The following is a 27815-nucleotide window of genomic DNA, read 5'->3' on the forward strand; positions in this document are numbered from 1 at the left end:
ACTTTTGAGGAAGAAATCTGAGTTGACAGATGCTCTACCAAGTAGCCACCACCACCCAGGGATACCACCACCATGATGATGGAATTGATGGCCACAGTATGAAAGTTTTTAAGAGCTCTGCCTATTGTTCCCAAGGACTCTATCTCCCTGACACACTGTGACATGTGAAGAAACGTCAGTAGCATGGCTGGCCGGGCTGGATTCCTCCTGGTCCCTTACTACCTCTTTCTCTTTACCTTCTCCTTTGAGCCTTAGCTCTCCATGCCAGCCACACTGGCCTCCTTCCTGTTCTGGAACACACCGGGCAACCTGCTGCCCCAGAGCCTTTGCACTGCTGTTCATCCCCTTTGCCTACCTGGATTCTTCCCTTAACATCCAGAAGACTGGCTTTTCCCCACCTTCAGGTTGCTTGGCTCAAATTTCCTTTTCCCCCCTCTCCCTTTCCTGCTTCATTTCTAGAGCGTTTCACCACCTGTAGTGCTTCATGTCCTAAATGTACAACAAAATTAAGTTTACTTCCTAGGTTTCAAAGGCTGACAGTCCACTGAAGACTTGCCCACTTTCTGTTATTCTTTTTAGCTTGAAAAACCAAATCTGTTTCTCTCTAGCCTATCCTTTACTATTGCTCAAATGGATGAAGTAGTTTTGAGACAGTCTATATGTAATAATTGTCATCTTTGTAATGAAAACATGCAGAAATTTAATGGTTTGAATAAATTTAAAAATTAAAGGGAGATCTCACCATTTTTGCCATCGTCCTTTCTGCCTCCAACTTTCTACCTTTCTCAAACACCCCATAAGTAAGGTTCCTTTTATGTTGTTGTTGTTGTTGTGCCTAAAAGAACTGTAAAAGGTGGCAAAAGCCGAGAATGACACAAGACTCATCTGTGACCAATTCTCCCATCAGCCTCACGGGTGGGTGACTTGGAGCTCCCCAACCCAATGGGACTTCCTTCTTTCTCCTCCACTGGCCACCACCATGGTGGGCAGGGGGGCCAAGAGTGGGAAGCAGTTCTTTGAGCTGGGGGGGCTGTGGTTGGCAGGAAGGGAGGGGGCTTTCCTGGATAGGTCAGGGATGCCTGTACAAAGAATGAGATCAATACTCTTAACGCAGGCTTCGGAGCCGCCTACGAAAAGGAGCCAAGAAACCTAACAATGGGGAAGTTTCTGGAATACTACCATGTATGACAGAGACTGAGCACAGAATGAAATACCAGGAGAGTATGGCCACAAGGCCACCGAACAGCTCAGGGCAAGCTAACATCTAGGAATCGGGAGAGGAGCAGAATCAAAGCTACTATTTTTCAGAGAAGAAAACTCACAACCACCACCTCATCTGATGCACCCCAGGCTCGCGCAGGGGTGAAGCGGTGAAACATCTGAGTGGTCCCAGCTGTGAATGGGACCAGTACTGTGAATGTTCCAGCAAGGACATCCACAATTGCAGCAGTGACATCCCATGAAACATGCCATTATCTGTGCTCAGCCAACATTGCCTACAGGGTGGACACTTAGGAAAAGGATCAGAGGGGCTGCCCAGAAAATGGCGCATGGTGGGATGCTGCCAAGTTGACTCTGAAGGCACCTAGGGGACAGAGGCCCGGCTTCACACTTCTTCTGCACCTCCCAGGACATCTACTCTTGCGCTGACACATGCTGAACTCTCAATACATTGATTGGCTTAAAATATCAACTACGTTCCGCCTTTAGGAAATGGCTGAAGACCCAGTGAATTCTAAACAGTCCAGCTGACCTGGACAGACCAAGAGTCACACAGATGAATGTGTATCACCCAGACTCGTTCTAAGAACTTAATTAAATGCTCCCTGCTGGGAAAACTTGGACATGTTATTGCAGTGATTGTTTCATCTGGAACTAGGACCACTGATAAGCTAAGCTGCAAATAATAGTAAGATTGCAAACTGAACCAAGGTGTGTCCTTTCTACTGGACCACCGAAACTTTCATCTGTCCCCAAACACCAAAATGCCCTTATATGTGGAAGCTACAAAACCTTTAGGAGAAAATTATCATTTAAAAAACTTGTCAAAACAAATAATCTCAACAATGTCTGCAAATTCATTGATGCTTACATCTAAAGGGGTTTTGTGTAGCATTTGTATCTAGTATTTTCATACAGTTCAATATTAAAGTTCCAATATTTTCTCTTTTGCTTTCTCAGCCAGCTAAATTAAAGTTAGTTTTCTGAAACTGACTGCAATTAAAATACATTTACAATCCTGGATTTATAATACATTAAAAGAGAAAAAGAGATTTGGTACTTTTGCAACTAATACATTTTGCTAAAGCACATCCAAATATACTTTCAGCTAAACTATACACTTAGTAGATGTCTACTTGACAACATAACAAAAGTTATTTGTACAAGTCTCCACACACTTATCTGATATATAGAACTGGAAGAGGGCATGGGTAGCTCACGGATTTGTTTTCTGTTTCATTTGCATATGTGAAATGTTATTGTAGGTCGCTTTTACACAGGAAGACAATAAAAAGTGAATATCTACTATCATACCAAATAGTTTTATGGTATACCAAATATTTTACTTCATAAAACTGAAGCAAAGCACTTTAGTAATTTATTTTTTAAAAATGCACCCAAAGTGTGGGGTAAAAAACTGACCACAAGACTACTTTTCCAGGAATTTCTGCCATCTGGGAAGTTCAGAAACCCTGCAATGTCCACAGTGAACTAGGGTCCCAGTACCTCCATTTCTGACCTCTTCAAACAAACACAGTCTCTGCTCAATACACTCCAATCCATGACTTGCTTAATCCTGCTTATTGCCTGGAGTTTCTAAAGGATTATGTGCATGGTTTTTAAATTTAGTAAGGAAATTCTGGCCTATTTCCAAAACTTTTCTCCCTGCTTCACAATTCCCCTTACTTATCCATCCATCTGAGTACGGGAAGTCCCGAACAAAGAAAGGAGGGCAGAGAGGCCCACCTGGCATGCACTGGGCCCGGGCAGCACAGGGCAGTCAAGGGTGAGGGCGGCCACTGAGATGATGGGGATCAGGGGCGGCTTCTACCGAAGACCTGGGAATTCACGGGATCAGATGGTCCCTGACTTCAGTCCCTATTTTCGGTGGCTTCACAGCACAGAGCAGTGCAGATAGGTATATGCTCTTCCCAGGTCCTCTGCAGAGGGCAAAAGTTCCCATTGTCACCAAACCTCGCTGGGGAAAGGGCTTCTGGCCTATTCATGAAGACCCCCCCAGACCACACGCCTGGATCAGTTTTCCTGACTAAATTGGTGGGTGCTCAACAAACCCATCACTGCAACACAGGGTGCTGGGAATGTGGCTTTCTTCTTAACCTGGAAGGGGGTCCGTAAGTCCATTCGCCCTGATAGCAAAACTGCTTTCCTGCTTTGCTCATTCAACCAGGTCTCCAATCTCACCTGCTGTCTGGTGAGTCACGGGGCTCACCGCTGGGGGTGCTTGCAGGGAAGGAGGTACTCTCTCCTGATGCTGAGGGGCCTGACAGCTCACACAAACCAAACACTGCACTGCCCACAAGAGTTCCAGGCCACAGGTTTGCCTATTACGTGTTTTAAAGTGTGAATATCTTAAGAATTTTTATGTGTTTGCTAAAGTGTTTCTTTCTGCTTTTGGAAGTAAGGTTATAGTCATGTCTTTAGAAAGACAGCAGCTTCTGTGAAATTAAATTTGTATGAAAACTATTTATCTTCATATAAAAATCCAGCTAAATGATTTTTTTCCCTGAGAATTATAAAAAAGAAACAATAAACAACAAAGGCTGTTAAAAATAAAAAGGCACTGACAAAATACTCAAAACCCCAGAAGATAACCACCTAGCAATGACTGACTAGTTACTTATTGGTCCTTAGGCAGATTCTAAATTGGTTAGTTTTCAAATAAACTCATTAAATAAGTTAATGACTCATTTCTTAGCAAAATGTTAATGGACTTACCCATAATGGGGAATATATGATATTTCACTTATAGAACAAGTGCCTGTCTTAGAGACACAGAGAGCAGTGACTGAACGCACCCACTGACTCATCAATCACTGTGTCACCTCCCCCCCCCCCCAGGCTGAACCTGTTACACAGAGCAAAGACTTCAATTCTGCTAGATAATGTAGGCCTTTTTCACTCATCCCAATAACTTTGTTTCCTTTTCTTTAACAAAGTGAATACATGACCGAAAACATTTGTCAAATCTTCTCCCCACTCAGTAAACACTGTCCACATAGTCATGAACAGCCATATTTCTCTGATTTATAACACGTTTCTTCATTTAGGAATTCAGCATTCTCTATTTCTGGCTTTCAGGGTATCTTTTAGTCTATGGATGAAGAAAGTTACTAAAATGTTCCAAAGTAAAAAGACTAATATCATTTCTACAAACACTACGTTGTTCTAAAGAGCATAGGCTGTATCCTGGGAGAAAGTTATTCATCAGGATACAAAGAACCAACTGAGATGTGTCATTGTTTGTATCACATTCTCCTATTCTTTCTTGATGATATCTACAAACAACTCTACCACTAATTAAATCAGTGACCTTGACTAAGACTCCCGACCTCACACAGCCTCTGTTTTCACAACTTAAGTAAGTTACATTCTATCAACAGTTCTCAACTCTTCCTTCTCAGAACACCCTTGCATATTTTTTTCTTATTGTCACCACCTAAGTTGCAAGAGTTTTAATGTATTTGATGGTGGTGGTGGGGAGGTATCTTACCAAGTATCATAAACTGTTTGCTTTACTAAGATGTAACCAAAGACAGCGAGAGGAATCTAAGTTTTCCACTTTGTCGACACATCTAGAGGTCAGGAAGCATGACTGCAGTCCCCAGAACAGATCCATCACCAACTTAACAGTCAACTCTAAAATTCACTAGCAACATGACAGCCTTGAAAATAGCATCAAATACTAAACTCTCCAAACTGGTGGATGTAAAAACTGATTAAAATAAATACAGGGCTTTCTTACCAGTCTTCCTCCTCAATTGTCCCCATTTTTCTTTGAATTGATACCAAGTGGAAGACAAAGGGGTGGGGGGTAAGTAACTATCACTCCAGCAAAATATTAACTTGAAGGCAAGGGTCTAGAATAAAATCCTAATGTAATTATTGCATATGAGCTTCCCGAGCAGACAATACGACACTCGAGAACTGGGCTAGGGATACTAAGATGTTATGAGGTTGAACCGCACACTCCTTCTCCTTTTAGCTCAGAGATCTCGGGCAAGTCATCTGGCCTCTCCACACTGTAGGTTCGTAATTCCAAAGAATGGGGTTCATGGTGGTTCTGCCTATGCCATAGGATTTTTTGGAATAGGGTACAATATTGTATATAGGAAAATGTCTTACCACTATAAAGGGAATAAAAACACCTTTTGAATTTTACACAACTCTTTTAACCCCAAGAGGATAATAGCAGACAGTTATCTGTCCATATTGATCAGAATAATGGTACATTGTCATTGCATTCAACTTCAATAACATTCTTTCAAAATCTTCAGTTGCCAGTTGTCTGCCAAGTTGTGGGATTATCTGTTACACTTACACTTTGGAGGCCAAAGATTGACTTACTTAAGTCCATAGAATGCACAGAGAAAGCACTATATCATAGTCTTAAATATTAAAGATTAAGCATTAATACTATGCAAAAGAATGAGTCTTTTTTTTTTTGGAGACGGAATTTCACTCTTTGTTGCTCAGGCTGGAGTACAGTGGTGCGATCTCGGCTCACTGCAACCTCTGCCTCCCAGGTTCAAGCAATTCTCCTGTCTCAGCCTCCCGAGTAGCTGGGACTACAGGTGCACGCCACCATGCCTGGCTAATTTTTGTATTTTTAGTAGAGACGGGGTTTCACCATGTTAGCCAGGCTGGTCTTGAACTCCTAACCTCAGGTGATCCGCCCGCCTCAGCCTCCCAAAGTGCTGGGATTACACGCATGAGCCACCACGCCCATCCAAGAATGAGTCATTCTTAACATAAACATAAGTATTTTAAGGTAACAAAATCACACAGTATAACAGGATTGTAAAGTAACAAAATCACATAGTATAATGAACTATATCATAGTATCTGTTTTTATGCATTGAAAACAATTGAAATTTCATATCACACCGTAATAATGGACTCAAGTATTTGTACTAACTGTATAGGGGTAAAGTAACAGTAGACTAAGCTTAAGTTATAAAGTTTCAACACAAACGAAGAACACATCATTAATACTTGAATTTCAGTTATGGAGAAAAATATCACATTGAGCCTCCCGGAGCTTCACGGAATGAGATATTATGGAACCACACATACATACATACATACACACACATACACACACACACACACACACACACACACACACACACACCAGCCCCAGATATTTATTTCTGGAAAACCCAACACTCTTTAAAATGAATATTAAAAGATCCAGCATTAGGCCGGGTGTGATGGCTCACACCTGTAATCCCAGCACTTTGGGAGGCCAAGGCGGGCGGATCACGAGGTCAGGAGATTGAGATCATCCTGGCTGACACAGTGAAACCCTGTCTCTACTAAAAATACAAAAAATTAGCAGGGCGTGGTGGCACGCGCCTGTAGTCCCAGCTACTCAGGAGGCAGAGGCAGGAGAATAGCTTGAACCCAGAGGTGGAGGTTGCAGTAAGCTGAGATCACGCCACCGCACTCCAGACTGAGTGACAGAGCGAGACTCTGTCTCAAAAAACAAACAAACAAACAAACAAAAAATCCAGCATTTACAGGGTGCAATGCATGTGATCACTTATCTTTAAAAAATATATTGTGGGTCAAAATATTGGATCAAATATTCCAAATTTCAATAAAAGCACAGTAAGCAAGGAATATTTTATAAACCTTGTGTATACAGATATCATGTAAGATATAAGAAAACTGGACAAAGTTTCCAAGGTTTCACCTCTACCCACTCAAGTTTTACAGTGTCTTTGGACACACAAAAGTGACTCTATACAAACTTAGTATTTTTCTAGTCTAATAGAAAATTAATCAGAACCACCAAATTGACTATTTTATCATTTGTAAACATGTAACCTATAAGTTTTAATCCAATCTATTTCGGAATTCTTATGTAATGAATTCACTTAAGTAATAAAGCTATAACACACGGAAGCATCTTGCATTATTTGCACCTACAGAGCAAAATGCTGGTACACAACATATACTCCAACTCTCTCTATACTAATCTTCACCTATGCATTTTATTTTAGCACCCACTTAATGTTAGTCTCTGTAACTATCTTGAAAGAAACTAAAATAAATAGCAATCATCAACCTCATCATCTCCTCCATGCCAAATGATGACTTTACTACTTTTCTTCAGAAAAGTCTAGCACTGAACTCTATCTACAATAATCTACCTTAAGTGAGTCAGAATAACCACTGCAATCTGGAAGAACCCACTCAAACTAAATATAGAAACAGTGTCCCTATCTAAACTTGGACAGCATTATTTTCACAAAAACCATGATCTGACAGTTAGTATGTTTATAACCAATACTTTTGGACATTCAGAAAATTTTGTCTTCATTTGTTCATTAAAATGCCAACACTAAAATGTTTTGTTCATCTTGTATAGAAATATACATTCTGCTGTCATCCATACTAGAGAAATTAAACAGAGAATCCACCTGCATTACAGCTGTCCAAAGGCAGGACAGGGTGGCACAGTACTTTGCTTCACCCAGTGTTTTCCTCACTCTAGTTGGCAATGCAGATAAAAGAATAAAGTTACATTTTCCCTTAAGTTTATAAGGTGAAATGGGAACACTTAATTCTGTGCTACTCCCCCTAGAAAAAACCCAAAACAAACAAACAAACAAAAACCCTTTCTACTTGCCAAATCTGATACCAAAATTAACTAGCTCTTGGAACTATGCTTCTGAAGAAAATGCATTAGTGGGAATTTTAACAGAAAACCCATTATACTCATGCTGTTACTAAAACTTTTGCAAGTTCTTCTCTTCAGAAAAAAGAGCCTCATTTTAAATACTGATACTTCTAAAGAAAATAAAATATCAATTCTCTACTAAGATTCCTTTTGCGGGGGTAGAAACACAAAAGAATCACACATTTTCCTACTATGTTTGATAAGCACAGTGCTACCATCAAAACTACAGGAATGACCATCCTAATTAAATCAACCCCAAAGAACGAAACCCCAGACTAAACAAGGAGTAGTCAAACAACTGCAGTGTTCTGTTTTTCTTTCAATGCATTCAGCATTAAGAGGCGATTTTAAAAATGTATATTCGAATTATATATTTTCATCTTGTCAACATCTCTTAATACATAAACAAGTCATAAAAGGTAGTCAGAAGTTCAGTCTTAATATAGTTTCAGGATTACCATACTGTTTTCCTTAATTGTTACTTTACTATGTAATTCAGAACACCACTTTGTTACAATCTGTTCATAAATATCTATGAACAGATCTTAAATTAAACGAAGGGGGAAAACAATAGCTCTTGGGAGCCTGGAGTGGAACTAGCAATGAAGCAGTAAAGGTAAGCAATTTTCAAGGTGCTGGTTCCATTTTCAGAGTACACTGTTACTGTTTGTTTCAATGTAAGAGTACTCATTTACAAAAGTGTCTTTTCTGAATACATGCATGGTTTCAAAGTAATAAGTATCAACAATTGGATTTATTAGCATCTTCCTTTAGAAGAGCTTAAAACACTCTTGATGTTTATGATCTCATTTGCCTTCCAGCAGGCTTATGACACAGAAAGGGGAGGATTATAATTACCCCCATTTTACAGACAGGGAAAGTGAGAAGGAAGGATTAAGTGGCTCGCCCATAGACACACAATGACTCATTAAGATCAGCAACTAGAAACCTGGTTTCCTGATTCCTGGTTTAGTGTTCCACATACTATGCTTCCTTCTATGAAGTACTATTTTTGTAAAGGTTTCTCTTTCAATAAAGGAAACAGAACAAGTCACGTGACTTTCATTCACGAAAGCCCGTGTGTGTTTTCATTAGCACCTTAGTTGTCTGCTCCTGCGAAGAGGGCAGCAGCAGTGCGTGCCATTGTCTTCTTATGGCCAGAGCCAGCCAACTAAAGCAAACCAGCGCCCGCCACAGCAAACAGAAAGCTTGTGTGGTTTGTCAATCATCTCACTGGATTTCTGAATTTAGGAAAATTCTCTTCTTTACAACTTCAAAAGGCAAAACTTTTCAACATAAATCGTGATTTTATTGTCCCTTTGGAAACATGTCTCTTATCATTCTTTCACCGTAGGATAAGAATTGATAGTCCTTGTATCCAACAAAACTTAAATATGGATACTTTCAGTGGTAATTCTGATCTAATCTGTTTTATACATACATATATATATATATATGTGCCAATTTTAGAATAAAATCCCTAAAATCACTAAAGAGGAACACTAAAACAGCATATTTTATGGCATTCGTCAATCTACTATCCTAACACAAAAACATAAAAAGTTAATTGTAAAAATCAGTTTTAAAGCGCAGGAAATTCCGTAGCGTATTTCCAATTCCCAAACAACAAAACCTAACAAATTGGTTGGAGTTTCCACATGCATACACACCAAAAACACATGATAAGTAACTTTAACTTGCCCTAAAATAAGATGCATAATTTAGAGTTTGCTCTGGACTAATAAAAACAGAGGTACCTGAGATACACTTTTTAATTGGCTCTTGCATTGAAACCCCATCCCCATTCACAATTCTATTGTAAACAACTGCCAGACATGGCTGGAACCTTACCTCTCTGCTATCACTTATGCAAATGCCAAACATTACCCAAGTAACCCCAAATTATTCTGCATCAGCATCACTAATGAGGTCTTCCCAGGCAGAACAGGAGGAGCTCAGGGTGGAAACACAGGCCACTTTTAAGAGCTAGGCAGGGCAGGGGGCCACCTAGTAAGTGCTTTCTCTACTTTGTCTTCAAAGAAATGCTTTGGGAGTCTGCCTTCTACAAATCATTGCCTTAAAGGACACTTATCTACTGTGAACTCTGTATTTATGAGCATCACAAACAAATTTCTAGTGTATGTGTGAGTTAAATAAAAGTGGATATTCATCCCAAGTTCCTAAATGTTTCCTTTCTGTCTCAACAGACCACAACTTTGGTGCTACGTGGCCTAAGGTGACACTAGTCTTTCCTATTCAACTGTTCTCTGTGTTCAACTTACTTTACTAGAAACCCAGTGGGGCAGATATTTCCTTTTTTAAAATGTGATTTGGCGTGGTGGACTGACTGCAGTTGTCCATTTTGATTTAAAAGAGTCCTTTTACATCTTAGAAGAGGGTTCATCATGATACCCACACAAACTTCGGAAAAACAGCAGCCCTAATGATCTCTCATCTTTGTTCAGCACCCATAGAACACAGGCTTCTGTTTGGACTTCACAATCGAGAATCCTATGGCTGAAAGCAATTTTATGTTGGTGGGAAATCTTAAATGAAAGCTCAATCCAGTCTTTAAATAAACTTATCTCTTAGAGTTCAACATTTTCACTAGCCTGAAAAGGGCACTGTCTCCTATTTGGACCCCAATTCTGAATGTATCAGCTTCATCAGAAAGGCCTTGAGTCCCTCCAGGCCTGTAGGCACAAATTCCAGCTTATGGCCCCTGCTATGGCAGAGCCCACTGCTGGGGCCCCACCTCCACCCACTCCAGGTTTGTCCCACTGGCTCCACTGAAAGCAGGAAAAGGTGTTATGTTCTTAGGCTGTTTTCTGATTAGAATCAGATTCCGGCAAGATGTAGTTTACTTTCATGTTCACACTAGCATATACCCATTTGTGCAGACCATAAATATGTGTGTGTTTCCCCCCTCAATTATACTGCTGCTGTGTTTATAATGGTCTGTGTCTTAAAGGCAGCTAATCCTTCAACTTTCTGACACACTAGCAATAGTGTATAAGTAACTCCAACCAAAGTGACCTTCAGCTGAGAATCACTGTTCATGGGATACATTCTAGCGACTTCCAATGATTTAATTGGATGCTGAAGCACCACACTCCTGATAATTCTCTGTGACTCTTTTCATCTTCTAGTCTACGGTTTTAATAAAGGAAAGAGCTTTTCTCTATTACACTGGAATAACAGGGTATTCACCCCACAGCTATAATTTTAAATCCCATGGACCAACAGTCCTAAGTATACTATAAAACAGATACTAGATTTGGATAGCACTAAACTGGTCTATTTAAGAACAAAAGGCTGCGAATCCCCAGCCCACCTTGATCCTCATCTTATGACCCTTGAAAATTGTTTACACCTTAGGCTCACATCTAGTCCACCATCCAAATTTTACTGTATGTTTCACTGTTCCCATAAAGCCTCTATCCTGCTAGGAACCCCACAAAGAAAACAGCTATGAAATTAAATAAAGTCTCCCGAATTGAACATTCACCTTTCCCTTTCATCTCCCCCACCCAAACACCATTCAAAGTTTAGACAACCAGAATACACCACCAGCTGCAAAGTCAGCCGAGCTCTGTCTCCTCACGGATATTTGATGAGAACGCGAAGAACAATACCAGCACCCTCCTATCCAATTGTTCTTGAAAAGACCTGTGTTTTTTTGTCTTTCCCTGTTTTCTCCAAAGCACTGATTGTAAATCCTGGCTGCACATTCAAATCATCTGGACAAGTCTGAAAAACGCCCGTCCCTGCCTCCTAGACATCTCATGTTTCACTTCAATGTGTCTTGGCATGAGGCCCAATAGGTAATTTTTGAATCCTCCCCAGGTGAGTCTCACCTGGGGCAGGGTCCTCAGAGGGTGGTCCCCTGGCCAGCAGCATCGTCATTATGTGGAGACTCACTAGAAATGCACAGCCCGGGCCGCGCCCCAAAGCTACAGCATCGGAAACTGCGGGGTTAACACAGGCCAGAGATCCATGTTTCAGCAAAGCCCGCCAGGTAACTCCCACATATGCTCAAGTTGAACACCACTGCATTAGGCTGTGTGCAGCCTTACCGTTTCACCCTTCAGACAAAAACAATGCCTCCGATGGAAAAGCTCCTATAGTTTATGTGTAAAATGGAAATAGTTAACTGTCACTATTAACAGCCATCAAAATGGATGCTCATTTCTTAAATGACTTTCAGGTCTGAACCTTCAAGCTCACCAAGAATCAGGCGGAGCCCAGCTCCGGGAACACAGAGAAAGGTGAAAACTGCAGCTGCGGGCAGCGGTCCGGACCCGCAGGTCCTCCGGAAGAACGGACCCAGGCACCCAGGGGAAGACAGTCGGGTGCCCCACGGCCTCTAGTGTGGCCGGTCTGGGAGAACTTCCACTGTGTTAAGGGACAGGGGACTGTGGGACGCACAGAATGGGGGAATGGGTGGGGCCTCAAAAATCAGTCTCCCTCCCACGCGGAAAACGTCATTCAACTCAAAGACGAGTGTTCTGGCAAGTTCTCTGAGGGAAGAGAACAAGGCAGCCCACAGAAAAACAAAACAAGGAGCCAGAGCCAGGCTGTTGGCTTCTGGGTCAAGATCCCAAAGAAGTGAGAGCAGTGAAACCCAAGAGGCTCCCTCACCGCCCCACCCCTGCTTCCCGCCAGACGCCAAGGCAAAGGGCCTCACCTTTCACGATGGTGGCCTCCTTCAAGTGGTGGGACAAGAAGTCAATGCTAGCGTAGGTGTTGGCAGGGGGCAGGGCACCGGGACCTGGCCCCCCGCACCCGCCACCGGTGCTGCCGACGCCCACAGCGCTGATGAGACCCCCGAGGCTTCGGGTCCGACCCCAGGAGTTCTTGTCTCCCGGCTGAGGAAGTGGCGACTGCGGCTGCGGCTGCGGCTGGGGTGGCAGCCCGGGCTCCTCCCTCACGTCGATGGCGATGTAGTTGAGACCATTCTGGAAGCCGGCAGAGGTCTCTCTGCGCATTGGTGATCCACCGCTCCCAGGACAACCGACCAAGCCCCCGGGCTGACCCGGGGTCCAAGGCCGGCCCTGCGGTGCCAAGGGGGGCGCCGGCTGCAACTGTCTGGGGGAGGTGGGCGGCTCGTCGCCCCCTCCAGGGACGCCGCCCACGCCGCCCTCGCTGCTTTTCCTGAGAGACACATTTTCCACGGAGGCCGAGTTGTGGCGCTTGGGGTTGTGGGCGAAAGACGGGGACACGGGGGTGACCGTCGTGGTGGAGGAGAAGGTCTCGGAGCTGTGGCGGCGGCGGCCCCCCTGTGGGTCTGCGCGGATGACCTTGGCGCCGCGGTGGGGGTCCGGGGGCTGGCTGGCCTGCAGGAAGGCCTCGACCCCCGACACCTGCTCCATGAGGCTCAGCCTCTTCACGCCCGACGTCGGGCTGGCCACGCGGACAGCTTCTGGCTTCGCGGGGGCCGCGATGGGTTGCGGCGGGGTGGCGGCCACACCGAAAGCCATCTCGGTGTAGTCACCATTGTCTCCGGTGTCCGAGGACGAGGCGGCGCCTGGGCCCTGGACGGTGGCAGCGGCCGAAGCAGGGGGCAAGCGGTACAGCTCCCCGGGGGGCGGTGGTGGCGGTGGCGGCTGCAGGGACGACGACGGGGATGCGGACGGACGCGGGGGCAGCGGCGGATACGGGGAGGAGGCCTCAGGGGACAGGAGGGCGTCCAAGGAGTCCACGGGATGGCCGCTCCGGGCGCCCGGCTTGGGAGACTTGGGGGAGCTGAAGTCCAGGTTCATGTAGTCAGAGAGCGGGGAGCGCTGCCGGCTGTCGCTGCTGGTGCCCGGGGTGCCTGAGCCCAGCGACGAGGCCGGGCTGCTGGCGGACAAGAGCGAGGAGGACGAGGCCGCCGACGCCAGCAGGGGAGGCGCGGGCGGCGACAGGCGGGCCCCGGGCTCGCCAAAGTCGATGTTGATGTACTCGCCGGGGCTCTTGGGCTCTGGCGGCAGTGGGTACTCGTGCATGCTGGGCAGGCTGGGCAGCCCCTCCAGGGACAGGCGCGTGGGCCGCACAGCCCGGCCGCGCTGGCCCAGGAAGCCCTCGGGGCGGCCGCCGCTGGGTCGCACCGGCGAAGGCACTACGGGGTGAGGGGGCTGCGTGGGGCCTGCCCCGAAGGCGCTGGCCGCCTGGCTGGGCCCTGGCGTGGCCTGAGGCTCCAGCCGCTCCTCCTCCAGGATGCGCCCCACGGGGGAGCTCATGAGCACGTACTGGTCGCTGTCCCCACCGCAGGTGTAGGGGGCCTTGTAGGAGCGGGGCAAGGAGCTGTAGCAGCAGCCAGGAACGCCCCTGAGCGGCTCCCCGCCGGCGTGCAGGGCTGCGGAGAAGAAGTCGGGCGGGGTGCCCGTGGTGACCGCGTCGCTGGGGGACACGTTGAGGTAGTCCCCGTTGAGCAGCAGCTTGCCGTCCGCGTGCTCCATGGACAGCTTGGAGCCGCACCACATGCGCATGTACCCGCTGTCCTCGGGAGAGCTCTCGGCCGGCGAGCTGGCCTTGTAACCGCCCCCGCTCGCCGGGAATGTCCTGCCCGCCGCAGAGGTGGGCGCTGGCCCCGCAGGCCCCGCAGGGGGCACGGTGGCGGCGGCGGCAGCGGCGGCGGCCCTGGGCTGCAAGATCTGCTTGGGGGCGGACACGCTGGCAGGGCTCATGGGCATGTAGTCGTCGCTCCTGCAGCTGCCGCTCCCACTGCCCGCGAGGGCCGCGCCAGGCGTCATGGGCATGTAGCCGTCGTCTGCACCCAGGTTGCTGCTGGAGCTCCTGTGGGAGCCGATCTCGATATCTCCGTAGTCCTCTGGGTAGGGGTGGTAGGCCACCTTGGGAGAGGACGCGGGGCAGGACGGGCAGAGGCGGCCTGCGCTGCCAGAGAAGGTGGCCCGCATCAGGGTGTACTCATCCAGCGAGGCGGAGGAGGGCTGGGGCACCGGCCGCTGCCGGGCCGGCGTGGTCAGGGAGTAGGTCCTCTTGCGCAGCCCTCGGTCCAGGTCCTGGGCCGCGTCTCCCGAGACCCTGCGGTAGGGGCGGCCACAGTGGCTCAGGGGCCTGTCCATGGTCATGTACCCGTAGAACTCACCGCCGCCGCTGCCGTCTCGCGCAGGGGGCGTTTCCGCGATGGACTCGGGCGTGTTGCTCCGGTGGCTGCAGAAGGCGCGCAGGTCGCCGGGGCTGGAGCCGTACTCGTCCAGGGACATGAAGCCGGGGTCGCTGGGGGAGCCCGAGGCGGAGGCGCTGCCGCTGGAGGGCCGCTGGCCGGGGCCGTGGTGCAGTGGGTGCGGCAGGGGCGGGTGCGGGCCCGGCGGCGGCGGGTAGGAGCCCGAGCCGTGGCCGCTGCTGGACGACAGGGAGCCGGGGCTGGTGGCGGCGGGCGGCGAGTGCGCCACAGGCATGGACATGGAGCGGCTGTGCTGCAGCGCGCCCCCTGCCGGCAGCAGCGCCACCTTGCTCCCGCGGCCGCCGCAGCCACCGCTCAGGGTGTGCGAGCGGCTCAGGGGCGCGCGCACCGGCCCGGGGCTCAGGGGGCTCCCAGCCACCGACACTGGCCTGGCGCCCGCGGCCGCTGCCCCCGCCGCCGCGCCGCCGTCGCCCTCGCTGGCGGTGCGCACCCGGCACGAGCTGCACTTGGCCGCCGGCGGGGTGGCGGCCAGGCTGTCGGTGCGCGAACGGCGCACCAAGCCCGTCTGGCTGGGGGGTAGGTTGACCAGGTGGTGGTGGCGGCGCGCGCCGGGGACGCTGATAGGGTGTGTGGCCGACGACCCCGACGACTGGCTCTTGCTGCGTGGCCGGAACTCGAAGAGCTCTTTGAGCGCCTTCATGGCCTCCAGGATGGTCTCGTGTATGTTCTGCGCCACCACCGAGTCATCCGCCTGCATCCACAGCTCGCCGGGACCCGTGACGGCCGAGCGGCCCACCTCGATGAAGAAGAAGCTGTCCGAGTGGCCGCAGCGGCGGATGTTCATGAGCTGCAGCGTCACCGACGGCTGCTCGCAGTTGAGCTTCACGAAGCCGATGGTGCGCGCCGACAGGCACAGACGGTACACGCCCGTCAGGTTCTTGCTCTGGCCCAGACCCTTGGGCTTCAGGTTCACCTGCCACACCTCGCGGTAGGCGGCCGTGGCGGGCGCCACCAGCCCGTAGCTGTCCTCGGCCCCGGCGGCGCCGGCAGAGCCGCCCAGGGCGCCGGGCAGGGAGGCGCTGCAGGACGCGGCGGGCGCGGCGGTGGGGGGCGCGTCTGCGGCGGCCGCGCGGCCCTCGCTGACCAGGTCGGTGAGCGCGCGGTACCAGCCCTCCTGCTCCTGCTCGTTCTCGGCGGCCACGGCGAAGTACTCGTCCTTGGTGTAGAGGGCGATCAGGTACTTGTGCTTGGCGTCGGCGCGCTTGTTGATGTTCAGGCAGCAGTCGAGCGCGATCACCCGCTTCGGCGCGCCTGCCTTGCTCCGCCACTTTTTCTCGCTCTCGTAGTACTCGAGCCGCGGCGGCTGCGGCGCCGACCCCCCTCCCGCCGTCGCCTCGTCGCCGCCCGTGCCGGGCCCGCGCAGCACGAAGAAGCGCTTGTGGCCGTGCTTCTGCTTGCGCAGGTAGCCGCACTTGCGCACGCTGTGGTTGTTGTTGTTGTTGTTGTTGTTGAGGTTGGGGCCGTCTCCGCTCGCCGGCCCGGGCGGCCCGTGCCGCGGCGGGCTCGCCATCCCGGGCGCTTCAGGCCGCGCCGCCCGGGCCCGGCGCCCAGGGGCTGGGGCGAGGGGCGGAGGGGGCGCGGGCGGGGGCGGCTCCCTCCCACCCTTGCGCCCGGCCGCCCGCCCGAGCACGCGTCCCTCGGGCCCAGGCGGTGGGGAAGGTCCGGGGAGGCCCGCGGGGGCCAGCACCGCTCGGCTGCGCCGCGCCCTCCGCGCTTCGGGGCTCCCAAGGATGCCCGGCGCGGGCGGTGGCCGCCCCCCGCCCCGGCTGCCTGCGGCCGCTGCCTCCTCAGGCTCTCGGGCGGCGCCGGGGGACGCGCTGACTGGGCCGGGAGTCGGGGTCCCCGAGCCGCGGGGCCGAGCCTAAGGCGCGCGCGGCCGCACCGGGGCTGCTGCCGCCGCGTCGCGCTCCGGGGAGCCGGGGTGCGCCCGGGCGCTCGGGGTCCGCGCCGCCGCCGGGGCTGCTGCCGCTGCTGGTGCTGCTGCTGCTGCTGCCAAAGGCGACCCGGGCTCGTCGCGGTCCCCGCCGCACAGTGAGTAACACATCGCGCACCGAGTGACTGAACTAAGAAGAGCAAAACAACATGTGACTCGGCGTTACGCAGGCACACACGGCGCGGCCGCCCCGCCCCGCCGCCTCGCATTGGCGCCGCGCCCCCCGACGGACGGCGCGCTCGGCCAATCGGCGCGGCGCTCGCGGGGGCGGGCCGCGCGCCCCCGCCCCGCCCCCCTTTCTCCCCGGGCCGCGTTTCCCGCCGTCCCCTCCCCCTCCCGCGGAGGCCCCGGCCGGGCCGGGCGGGGTGGGGGCGGCCCCGGCCTCATTAATCAGCGGCTCGTTGTGGATGCCGGCGGAGGAGATGCCACCCAGGGCGGGAAAAGGGGCGCGGAGGAGGGGCGGGGCGGGCCACGGCGCGCAGGGCCCTTCCCTCCCGCCTCGGACTCAATTAATTGGGCTTGAGCTTCCGCCGGGGAGGGGGCGCCGGGCGGGGCCGCGGCGGGGCGGGGCGGGGGATCTGGATCGGCGGCGGGGGCTGCGGCCTCGCAGGGGAAGCCTGGGCGGCGAGCTGGGCCCTGCTCTCGGGGCGCGGGGTCCCCATTCTGGGCGAGGGCGGCCGCTCCCGCGCTCGGGGTGGGCGCGCCCCCTCCCCGTTCCCCGTCCCCGTCTCGGTCCCCCGCAGCCGGTGAGCGCAGGGAGGTTCCAGGGCCCGCGGCCGCGGGTTCGCGAGGCCCGCGCTCCAGATCGAGAGCGGCGCGCGCCCTTTCCCGGAGGACAGCGGGGCTGCGAGGGGCGCAGAGGGGGCGCCCGTGTCCCACCCGATCGCGGGCGCCTTACGGGGCGTCCTCTGCGCCATTCACTTGTCAGCTTCTCGGGAAGTTGAAATCGCATTTGGGAGGTAATAGGAGAAAGAGATTGGGGACGGCAGGCGGAGAAAGTGCGGTTTCCATAGCGCCGGGGAGAGGGCGGGCCCGCGAACCAGCGGCCCCGGAGCCGGGAGACCGCGCGGGCGTCTCTCCAGCCCCCGCGGGAGCGCCCCCTTCCTTCCGCAGGGGCGTCCTCTCCCTGCACCGCTGCGGGAGCCCCCCCTTCCTTCCTCGGAAGCGTCTTCTCACCACACCGCTTCAAAAGCCCCCCTTTCTTGTACAGGGGCGTCCTCTCCCCCTCCGAGGCAGGAGCCCCCTTCTTTCCACAGGGGCGTCCTCGCCCCCTCCGAGGCAGGAGCCCCCTTCTTTCCACAGGGGCGTCCTCGCCCCCTCCGAGGCAGGGGCCCCCTTCTTTCCACAGGGGCGTCCTCGCCCCCTCCGAGGCAGGAGCGCCCCTTCTCCCCCGGTGGAGCGGCCCGCGCCCAGCGGACTGGCAGGTGGGCGGGCGTCCACTACCTGTGTGCGCGTTGCCGGCGGTGACGGCCAAGTTGGAGATGCCATTGGAGCACTGCTTCGAATTCTTACATCTGCGGGGCTTTTGTGACTTTCAAAGCCTATAGCAAATAAGCACCCCTACAATTGCCTCTCCTCAGTGACCAAGTCAGGGTGAGGTGAGGGCTTCCTGAGTTCAGATCCCAGCGGGCTGCCGATCCTGAACAACGAAGAAAGCTCAACAAAACCGGCCTTGGCTGTTTATTTATTTATTTTTAATTATGTCTTCATGAAATAATTTACAGCAATAATTTGTCTTACAATATTGGTTGTTTTTAAGTCCCGGATGTTTACTTTTGCATGTCCTGTATAATTCATAGAAGTGTTTTAAATGTAATAAAGTCTTAATCTAAGAGAAAATAAGATTGTAATTTTTGAAAGGGTGATACATATTTTAATATATTTTTGTAACAAGTGACTTGAAGATTGTGTTGGCTAATTTTATGTGCCAAGAGAGCCCTGACTAGTACAAAGATTATGGCGTTTTTATTTTTAGCATGTATACAGTTAGGATTATTGATTAGTAGCCTGAATTTGGGAAGAATAATCAGTGTGGCAAATATCACGCAATGTGCCTCAAAGAGGTGTGTTTAAAGTTGATCTTCCATTTTTAAATCATATCTTTAAAAAATAATACCTCAAGAAATGCCATTTTAAGTCTGTGCACCTGTATGTGTGCGTTTGTTTATATAATAGATTGTGTATGATTGTGTGTGTATAGGTATGATTGTGTGTGTATGATTGTGTGTGTTGGGGGCCCTACCTTTATGAACATTATGCTTTGGCGTTCTTTTTAGATCTTGTTACCTTTTTTTATGTTCACAAATGTTGCCTAGCAATATGTCTACTCAGGAAAGATGAAGGGATTCTTATCTTGGAACTTGAAAAAAATGTAGTATAGTTTTATTGGCTTTGTGATCACTTACATCCCACTTTTATGAGGATGTAAATGGGCCACCTCTACGTTCCTGTATGTTGCCAGCCGTCAGTAGACAATGCTAAAGGAACCACCACTTTTAAAGATCATGTCATGGTTTCTTCTGAGAAAGTATATTTTGCATTTTTTTTCTTTTTCATTTTGACTTTTAATATGAAGTTACATTTTCATATCCGTGTTGAACATTTACTTGCTGTGCCCGTCACACGTTAGCAAGTGTCATCTTTTCCTGTTTGCTTGTTTCTTGGGGGCATCCTAGTGGTAAAGGCCAGTGTTTTTAAGGTATCAGCAGCTCTGGATTGGCAGTTAGCACTTTCCCCATGTATTGCCTCAGTTACCAGACTGGGGGCAAAAGAGAGAAGGTTAAAGAATTATCACTTCTATCTGTGGTATTCTGTCTAGAGATTATAAATTTCCTACAGCAAACTGGAAATTAATTGCAATTCTGCAGTTAGAACCTCTAAATACAAATGTGGGTGATACAATTTCAATTCTCATTGAGAGTCAGCCCATGAAACAAACCAACAGTAAGAAACTGTGTGATTAGAAGTATCCCAGTCCTCTTCCTCAACTGAGGAACTTGTTTTCATTCCCCCTTTCTATTGCCAGATAAGCTTTTTATTTATTTAAAGCTTGTTCTACACCTTGTGATTTTCCAACTGTTCTTCCATACTTTTTCAGCAAAAGTCAGCTAATAACATCTGCCAACATGCTCTGCACGCAGGACTGGCTGGGGCCGGCATGGCCTCTTGCCAGCAAACAGCCTGGTTGAAATTTTTTCTCATGGTCCAAGATCTTTCCTTGGAAGCTTTCTTTCCTTTCACGGCTAATAAAATGGGGATATCTTTCAGCAGGAATTTTTTTCTGTTTGTTTGTTTGTTTGTTTTTTCTATTTTTAACAGAATCATATATAATAATGATTATTTTATTAGAAGTCTTCTGAAACAATTACTTTTCAAGAAAGAGTCAATTATATAAAAGTGTAGAGATTTAAAAATACGTTACGGGTTCACCATACAAATACTAGTAGCACTACCAATAATGAACATCACTAATTCTTTTCTTTGTTTCATATAGGAGAGGCAAGTATGGGAGGAGAAAGGTGGATAGTATTTTATTGCTTATGAAATTGTCTTTCTTTTTTAGTTATTTGCCCTGTAGGTGTTTGATAGTATTTTGTATTTAGGTGAACTCAATCTAAAAACTAAGCAGATTAAGTGGAATGCTATATAACTAGTTAGAATAGCTTTAATTTAAAAGGTATTTTAAGAGGGAAAGATTTTTAACTTCACAGGTTTCTGTCAAAGGATATATTTAATCTTTAAAATGAGTGGCACCGTTTCGTTATATTTCATTTTATTAGATAATGTTGTTCAGTAGCTCATTTGAGAAATTCCATTCCTCTGATGAATGAACTGTGGACAGACTTTTCCTCATCTAGGATTTATAAGGAGACTTCTTGCACTTTACCAGCAAATTTATTTGCTAATGTTTCAACTGAAATTTCACAAGAGTTTTGTAACTTGCTAAGTCTGTGTATGTGCAACAGAATGACTTACATGAGAGAATGTAACTGCTGTTTGGATCATTTGCTATGTGCAGCATTGCAAACATTTAAAGTATCAGGATGTGTTAATGGAATTGATCAGCCCCTTGGAAATTATAAAGGCTTTCTACTTGAGTGTTTATTATTCTTGTTAAAAATATGGATCAGTCTCTTTCCTAAATGTTCATTTGATGAGGGAGGATTTTCTAAAATAAATGATTATTTAATGTGCATATATGATAGAACTACTGTAACTTTTTAAAAGTCTATCAATTAAATTAATACGTTTTAGAAAAATATGTTGTAGGTACAAATACAGCTAATCCAATATTTGCAACATTTTTCATTATAAATATAATTATGTTGAAGAAATACATAAATGCCCAATTAAAAACTGACTGCAGTTAGGAGTTTAAAATTTTTATTAATATGCCTCTGGATTTTGTTGTGTTTGAATTTTGGGAATGTGTTTCTAGATTTAAGAAGCAACACAGGCTTTTTTTTCCAGAAGGCTTCCTATTATTGAAATGGAAATTACACATTAATGACTGTATAACACTAGTAGATACTTTTAAAATGCAAGAGCATCTTCTTAGACCATTACTTTTCCTTGGAATGCTTGGCCCCTGTAATAGAATACACCCATATTTTGCATGATGAAATTTGATGTCCTGTGTGTTGCTTCATGTTGATATCCTAGCTGCCGATTGAAACGTTTTGTTTTTTCATGCCAGAGCAGAACAAAATTGTCTGCTTCTCAATCTGCACATCATAAGCAGATGACATTAAAAATGTCTCTAAGATGACACAGCTATATTTTCTGGGAGAGGGCGGGAGGATGCTCAGTGAGGGTGGCCCGGAGTGTCCTTGTACAGAGCACAGATGTTATGAAGGGGGGAAGATCAGCCTGTGTTCATTGATTCACGTATTGATTCCAGGAGCAAGCTCACCCTGTTTTATACACTGCTCAGGAGGTAAACAGGAGGAAGGGAGCCAGCCTGCTTTTTTGCCCCATGCCCTGCTGTTTGGTAGAACTGTATTATAGTCAGAAACCTTCCACTTTTCTGCAGTTGTTTGCATGCTGTTTCCAAGGCTAGCCTTCTGAGTCTGTTTTCTAGAGTTGTTTTGAAATTCAACCTAAAGATAACAGAGGAAATGTGACCCTCTCTTGTGAATGCTGCCACCAACTGGCAATGTTTCTTCCCAAGGCAGATTCAGGGTTCTGGCGTGAGTTGTCACAAATACAGTGGTGGTTGCTTTGAGAGAAAGGTGCTTACAACCTGACATAAATTTGCTTTGCATGAATCTTTAAGGAAATTAATAGAAGTAAGATTAAACAAATTTTGATAGTGAGTGACTAAGAGCAATATGAGATGACAAATGAGGAAAGAGAACAGTAATAAGTGCAATAATTTATTTTTTATGGTTGAATTAAATATCAAGCAAATACGTTCACATTTTCTAATGCAATTTATATCCCAATTTGCATACTTATACAGTTTAATAGAAATGTATATCACTGCCCACTTAAGAGTTTAGAAAACTAGCCAACAAAATAAAAAAAGAATCTAAATTCAGTATTATTTTAGAATGTTTACCTAATCAAACAAGTTATAATCAAGATTTGCTTGTCTGGCAAGCAAAGATTTTTTTAATTGTATTTCTCCCCTACATTGACCTTTAGGTCTCAAATTCTTTTTAGGATAAGCCAAAGTCATCTTGAAAGATACTGAAAAGCAAAATTTGAAAAAGTAAGATAGGAAAGAAAACATACTCTGAAAATCACACATAACAAAAATGGCGATTAATCAGCATCAAATGTCACTATCTTTTTGATTGAGTAAAATTATTTGAACTTATGTACTCATTACTAATTTGGCAATTCTAAATTTACAAATTACACCTTCCTTCTTAACCGCTTTATTCTCAATCTTTAGGCATTGCAAATAGAAGATATTCAAGTTAGTCAAAGTGTTTTTAGAGCTGTTATTCAATGGAGTAAAGGGATCTGAAAACTTATTTGCTACCGAACATGTCGTTGAGGTGCTTTTATGGATGAAAAAAAAAAAAACAGTTGATATATAAAATATCAATAATAGTAATAGCTTGTGAGAGTAGTTTGTCAGTATACTCACAAAGATCATGAATTTGACTCTGACCAGTATGAGGGATAGGTAAAAAATATTTTATAATATGTAATATAAAGATATGATTATGACATAACTGAGAATTGAGGTAAGGTTTTTAAATTCTCTTTCTGAGTAATCTTCACCAACCTGTCCTCTGAGCCCCCGTGTATATGCTATGTTTAAAAGCAATGATTAGCTATTTACACATGAATTTTCCATTTTTCCTTGTTTAAAACACTTTTGTCACACAAATAACATTAAACTAAAGTGACTTGAGGGAGTATGGATTAATGAGGTTCACAAGAAAATAAATAAAGCAACAACTTGTGAAATTTAGGGCAGATGCCATTTATTGCCATTTCCCGCTGACTGTTAAGTGGAGATTTCAGTTCAGATAAATACATTCTAAGAATTACTACTGAAAGTATAAACATCAGCCTGCATTTTAATATTTGCTGGTTCTTTAGTAAAAGTTTCAAATGTCAGCCCAAAGCTGTCTTGCTAAAAAAAAAAAAAGGTATTATATATTGAAAACATCTTAAAATTATATTTTATACTACAAAAATTTCCTTTTAGGTAGTAAAAGTGAGAATTTAAAAACATGATTCTCACTGCCATTAAAAGCACACAGAAAATGAAATAGATGGTATTTTTGAGACTTGATACCTGTTTTATTTTGATAAACTTGTACCTAGTTTTAAAGTTTCTTCATACTAAAAGTACAACACAGTTTCAAAATGGCACCCTTGTCTCTCACAATATAAACTTTAAAGGAAATTAATATCTAGTTCATTATTTTGCCCTGTTGTTTTAAATAGCATCATGTTTTAGTTACAGAATAATAGAAAAGTGGGCTCACCCTTTATTATGAAGGTGCATTTATGGCTTTTTCAATTCAAAATATAAAAATCAGCAAACATTGTTACTAAAAATATGCTAAATATTTGTTAAGCCTCAAATATATACTAAGAATTACCAAAACATAGGTCTTTGCCCCATTAGCTGTCTATCTAAGTAATAAGGCACTATTTTCCTCAAATATTTCTTTCCTCAAATATTTTTTCTTGTGTCTTTTGTTACAATATTGCCACACATAATTTGAAGATAAAAATTGCCATGTATTATAACCATCATCTGGCATTTTTTTAACTTTCTTAGTGCTTAATTTTAATGTCTAATGCTGCAATTTTAGCTGCTTCTTACTACTATATATAGTAGTATAGTAGAGAAAGTGACTTATCTTTGAGCTGAGGAAGTTTCACAAAGTATCAAATATCACATCAGATTACATATTCAGGGAAATTCCAAGAAAAAGTGATATAAAGATAAGGTAAGAAGACAAGAATGGGCCAGGCACAGTGGCTCACACCTGTAATCCTAGCACTTTGGGAGTCCGAGGTGGGAGGATTTCAAGGTCAAGAGATCGAGACCATCCTAGCCAGCATGGTGAAACCTCACCTCTACTACAAATACAAAAATTAGCTGGGTGTGGTGGCGCACTGTAGTCTCAGCTACTCGGAAGGCTGAGGTAGGAGAATCGCTTGAACCCAGGAGGCAGAGGTTACAGTGAGCCGAGATCCCGCCACTGCACTCCAGCCTGGCAACAGAGCGAGATTCTGTCTCCAAAAGAAAAAAAAAAAAAAGAAAAGAAAAAAAAGAATGGAACTCCATCTTGGTTAAACAGGTTTATCCTCTGATTGAAGTTATGTTTGCAGTTAGAAGACAGGAGGTAAATGAAAACAAGTAGAAGGGAAATTGAGGCAACCTTTGTTTTAATGTATCGCTGTTAAATGTTAACATTTAAATTGATTTGCAAGTGATCCAGAGGGCTGTTTTCAGTGTGCCAGCTTCAGTGAGGTCTGCAGCACATCCACCTGTGACGTTAACTGTCTTCTACTGTGCTTCCCCAGAGAGCGTCATGCGTGTCATTCAATTCTTACTCAGTGTGCAGGCACAGAGTCACAAGTCTACGTGTTTAATGTGACTGCATCCCGTCATTCATTTCCAAATGTTTCTTAAGTACAGTTAAACTATTTGCCAATTGTCTCACTGTTTTCCATTGGGCCTTTTTTCCTTGAAGTTCTTCAACAAGTTCGTTTTTCTAGTTTCTAAATGGTATTTGCAATCTCTAGCTAATTTCGTAAGAGGGAAAAACGCTTCTTTATCTCCTCGTGTTTCTTCACTAGATGGTATTCCTGGTCCTGGTTAGATTGTAATTTCAAACATAATAAGGCATAATTAAAACATTTTAGTGGTAATAACCAAGGACCCTTGGCAAATATGGTACAGCCACTAAAAAACGGTTAGGGGTGCTTCAACTCAGTGCTTGCTTCCGAGTTATCAGCTCAACATTTCACAGGAAATGAAGACAGTAAATAAAGTCTCTAAATTTCATTTCACAGAAATTAGTTTTAATGAGTCAAATAGTAATTCTATTTCATTTATTTTTAGGTTGATTCCTTTAAAAGGTAACATTTTAGACTCCACGCTGCCTGGGTCAATAGTGTGAGGAACTATCTGTGTGGAGGAGAATAATACTCAATAGATGGTTCATAGTTATGCTATGTGGTGGTAAATTCATTCTAACCCCATGAAACGTTGGATTCTGTCAAATTTATCAATGTCTTAAGCATCTGGTTTGTGCTAGACACTGTGTGATCCTGTGGACATCAAAATGCAAACCGATCACAACCACCCAGCTGTGTCTGCTGGGAAGGACTCTCCTCCGTGCGTCTCTCCTGCTCCCATGCCTCTTAATGGGTCAGTTAAATACGCAAGACCATGGTTTCGCTTTACTCAAGCCTTTTCTAGGGGTTGTGCTTGCAGCAAACCACACTAAAAGGTGAGGTTGCATTCCAGAACAAAGAGCAGACCTGCTTATTTCCTGCTGCAAAAATGGTGGATTCTCCAAGCCCTTTGTGTCAGCCGAAACACAGCCCACTGCAGACGTGGCATCCAACAGGCCCCGCCCTGTTGCCCCGTGCTGCCTGGGGAGCAAGAGGAATAGAGGCAAGTCACACCGCTTTCTGTGCCATGAGTCTCTGACCGGAAAGGTTTGCATCCTCTGCCAGCATCCACCTAACGGTGACAGGCTAACATTACTTTCTAAGGGAAGGGGAATAAAATCTCAGACCCTGACAGTGTGCTTAGGAAGCTCACAAACCGGTAGGAGTGGAAAACCTACATGCACATAGCCAAATCAAAAGGCCAGTTGTATTTAGTACAGAAATAAATCTAGATACAAAGGACAAAGCATATTATAAAGCTGGCAGTTTATTTCATTGGAGGATAAGATAGATTATTCAGTAAATGGAGTTGGCAGAGCCAGAAAATATACCTGTAGACACCTAAAAGTTAGATGCCTGTCTCCTTTCACTAAAATGTCAGGTGAAGCAAAAAATTAAATATTAAAACATGAAACCATAAAACCTAGTAGAAAAGTAAAGAAATATTGATAAATTTGACTTTCTAAAATAGGATTCTGTAGGGGGAAAACAGTAAAACAAAACAAAAACAGTAAAAACAAAATTAAAGTATAAGCTGGAAGGAAATTGCAGCCAATATCATAGATGAAGTGCTAATGATGCTTATTTAATACTTGAAAAGAGAGCTATAAAAAATAAGAAACTAAAAACATTCTAAAAATGGGTGAATGACCTGAATACAAAGTTCACAGTCATGAAAATTAATGCAAGAAAGGCTTACATGTATGAAAGATTGCTTAACCTTTCTTGTAATAAGATGAATGCAATGAAAACCACAGTGTGGTAGAATAGTTCACCTATCAGATTGGCACAGATCAAGAAGTTTGATAACACAGTGTGTTTGCCAGAATGTTGGGAAACGGGTTCCCACCCAAGGCTGCTGGTGGTACAGACTGAACAGCAAGCATCTATGCAATTTGGTTGTATCTATCGATACGACAAATGCCTTATGTTCCCTGACCCACAATTTAATTTCCAGGAATTACTCATGTGGATGGGAAATGATTTCTTTATAAGGGTCTTCATTGCATTATTGTTAGGAATTGAAACTTATACACATGCTTATTACGGTATTGTCTTGTAATGGTGAGCGTTTGAATCCTATGCAACTTTTAACACAAATGAGGCAGCTCTGTTTATACTGACCCAGAATAATAATATTTGACTGTATAGTGTGAGGTGGGGAAACAAGCTCCAGAACAGTGTGTATGGTATAGTACAACCATTTTTTTTTTAATTTTTAAAATGTATGGGTATGTGCACAGATACCCACTGCAAGTGAACTCACAAATATGACAACGAAAGGAGTCAGCCTGACTTCCTGGGGAAGGGACGGGTTGGGGAGAGGACTCACGTTTCATCGTGTTATTTTTTGGACTTCCCGAATTTTGTAGCACACATATGTATTAAATATTTAACAGTGTAAAAATATTGACTTTCATTTCTAAAGGCTCAGTAGCGCCTGGTGATGATTTGGGAGTCGGGGAGGAAGGGAGGGCCTTCAGTGTGCTACACTGTCACTGGGTGATGACAAGGTCTTCTCCTGAGATGGGGGAGGGAGAGTTAAGAGATTTATTTTGGACATACGAGGTTGGACATAACAGAAATATGAGAGAAGATGTTGGGTAGGCTGTTGGAGAGGCTTGGAATGGAGATGTTAATTTGGGATTCATGGGCATCTAGCTGCATTT

General features: G+C 46.4%; 1 protein-coding gene across 1 annotated transcript in view; it reads right to left on the reverse strand.

The window, feature by feature from the left end:
• The window catches only part of IRS2 (insulin receptor substrate 2), a 31317-nt gene extending 14161 nt beyond the window's left edge, over positions 1 to 17156 (reverse strand). Inside the window, exon 1 of the mRNA XM_021929442.2 lies at positions 12615 to 17156. Coding sequence (XP_021785134.2) covers positions 12615 to 16626 — 4012 coding nt within the window. The 5' untranslated portion in view covers positions 16627 to 17156. The remainder of the gene's footprint in view (positions 1 to 12614) is intronic.
• Positions 17157 to 27815: the final 10659 nt, after the last annotated feature.

The sequence above is a fragment of the Papio anubis genome, chromosome 15 (assembly GCF_008728515.1).
Source record: "Papio anubis isolate 15944 chromosome 15, Panubis1.0, whole genome shotgun sequence".
In the NCBI taxonomy this organism is placed as follows: Eukaryota; Metazoa; Chordata; class Mammalia; order Primates; family Cercopithecidae; genus Papio; species Papio anubis.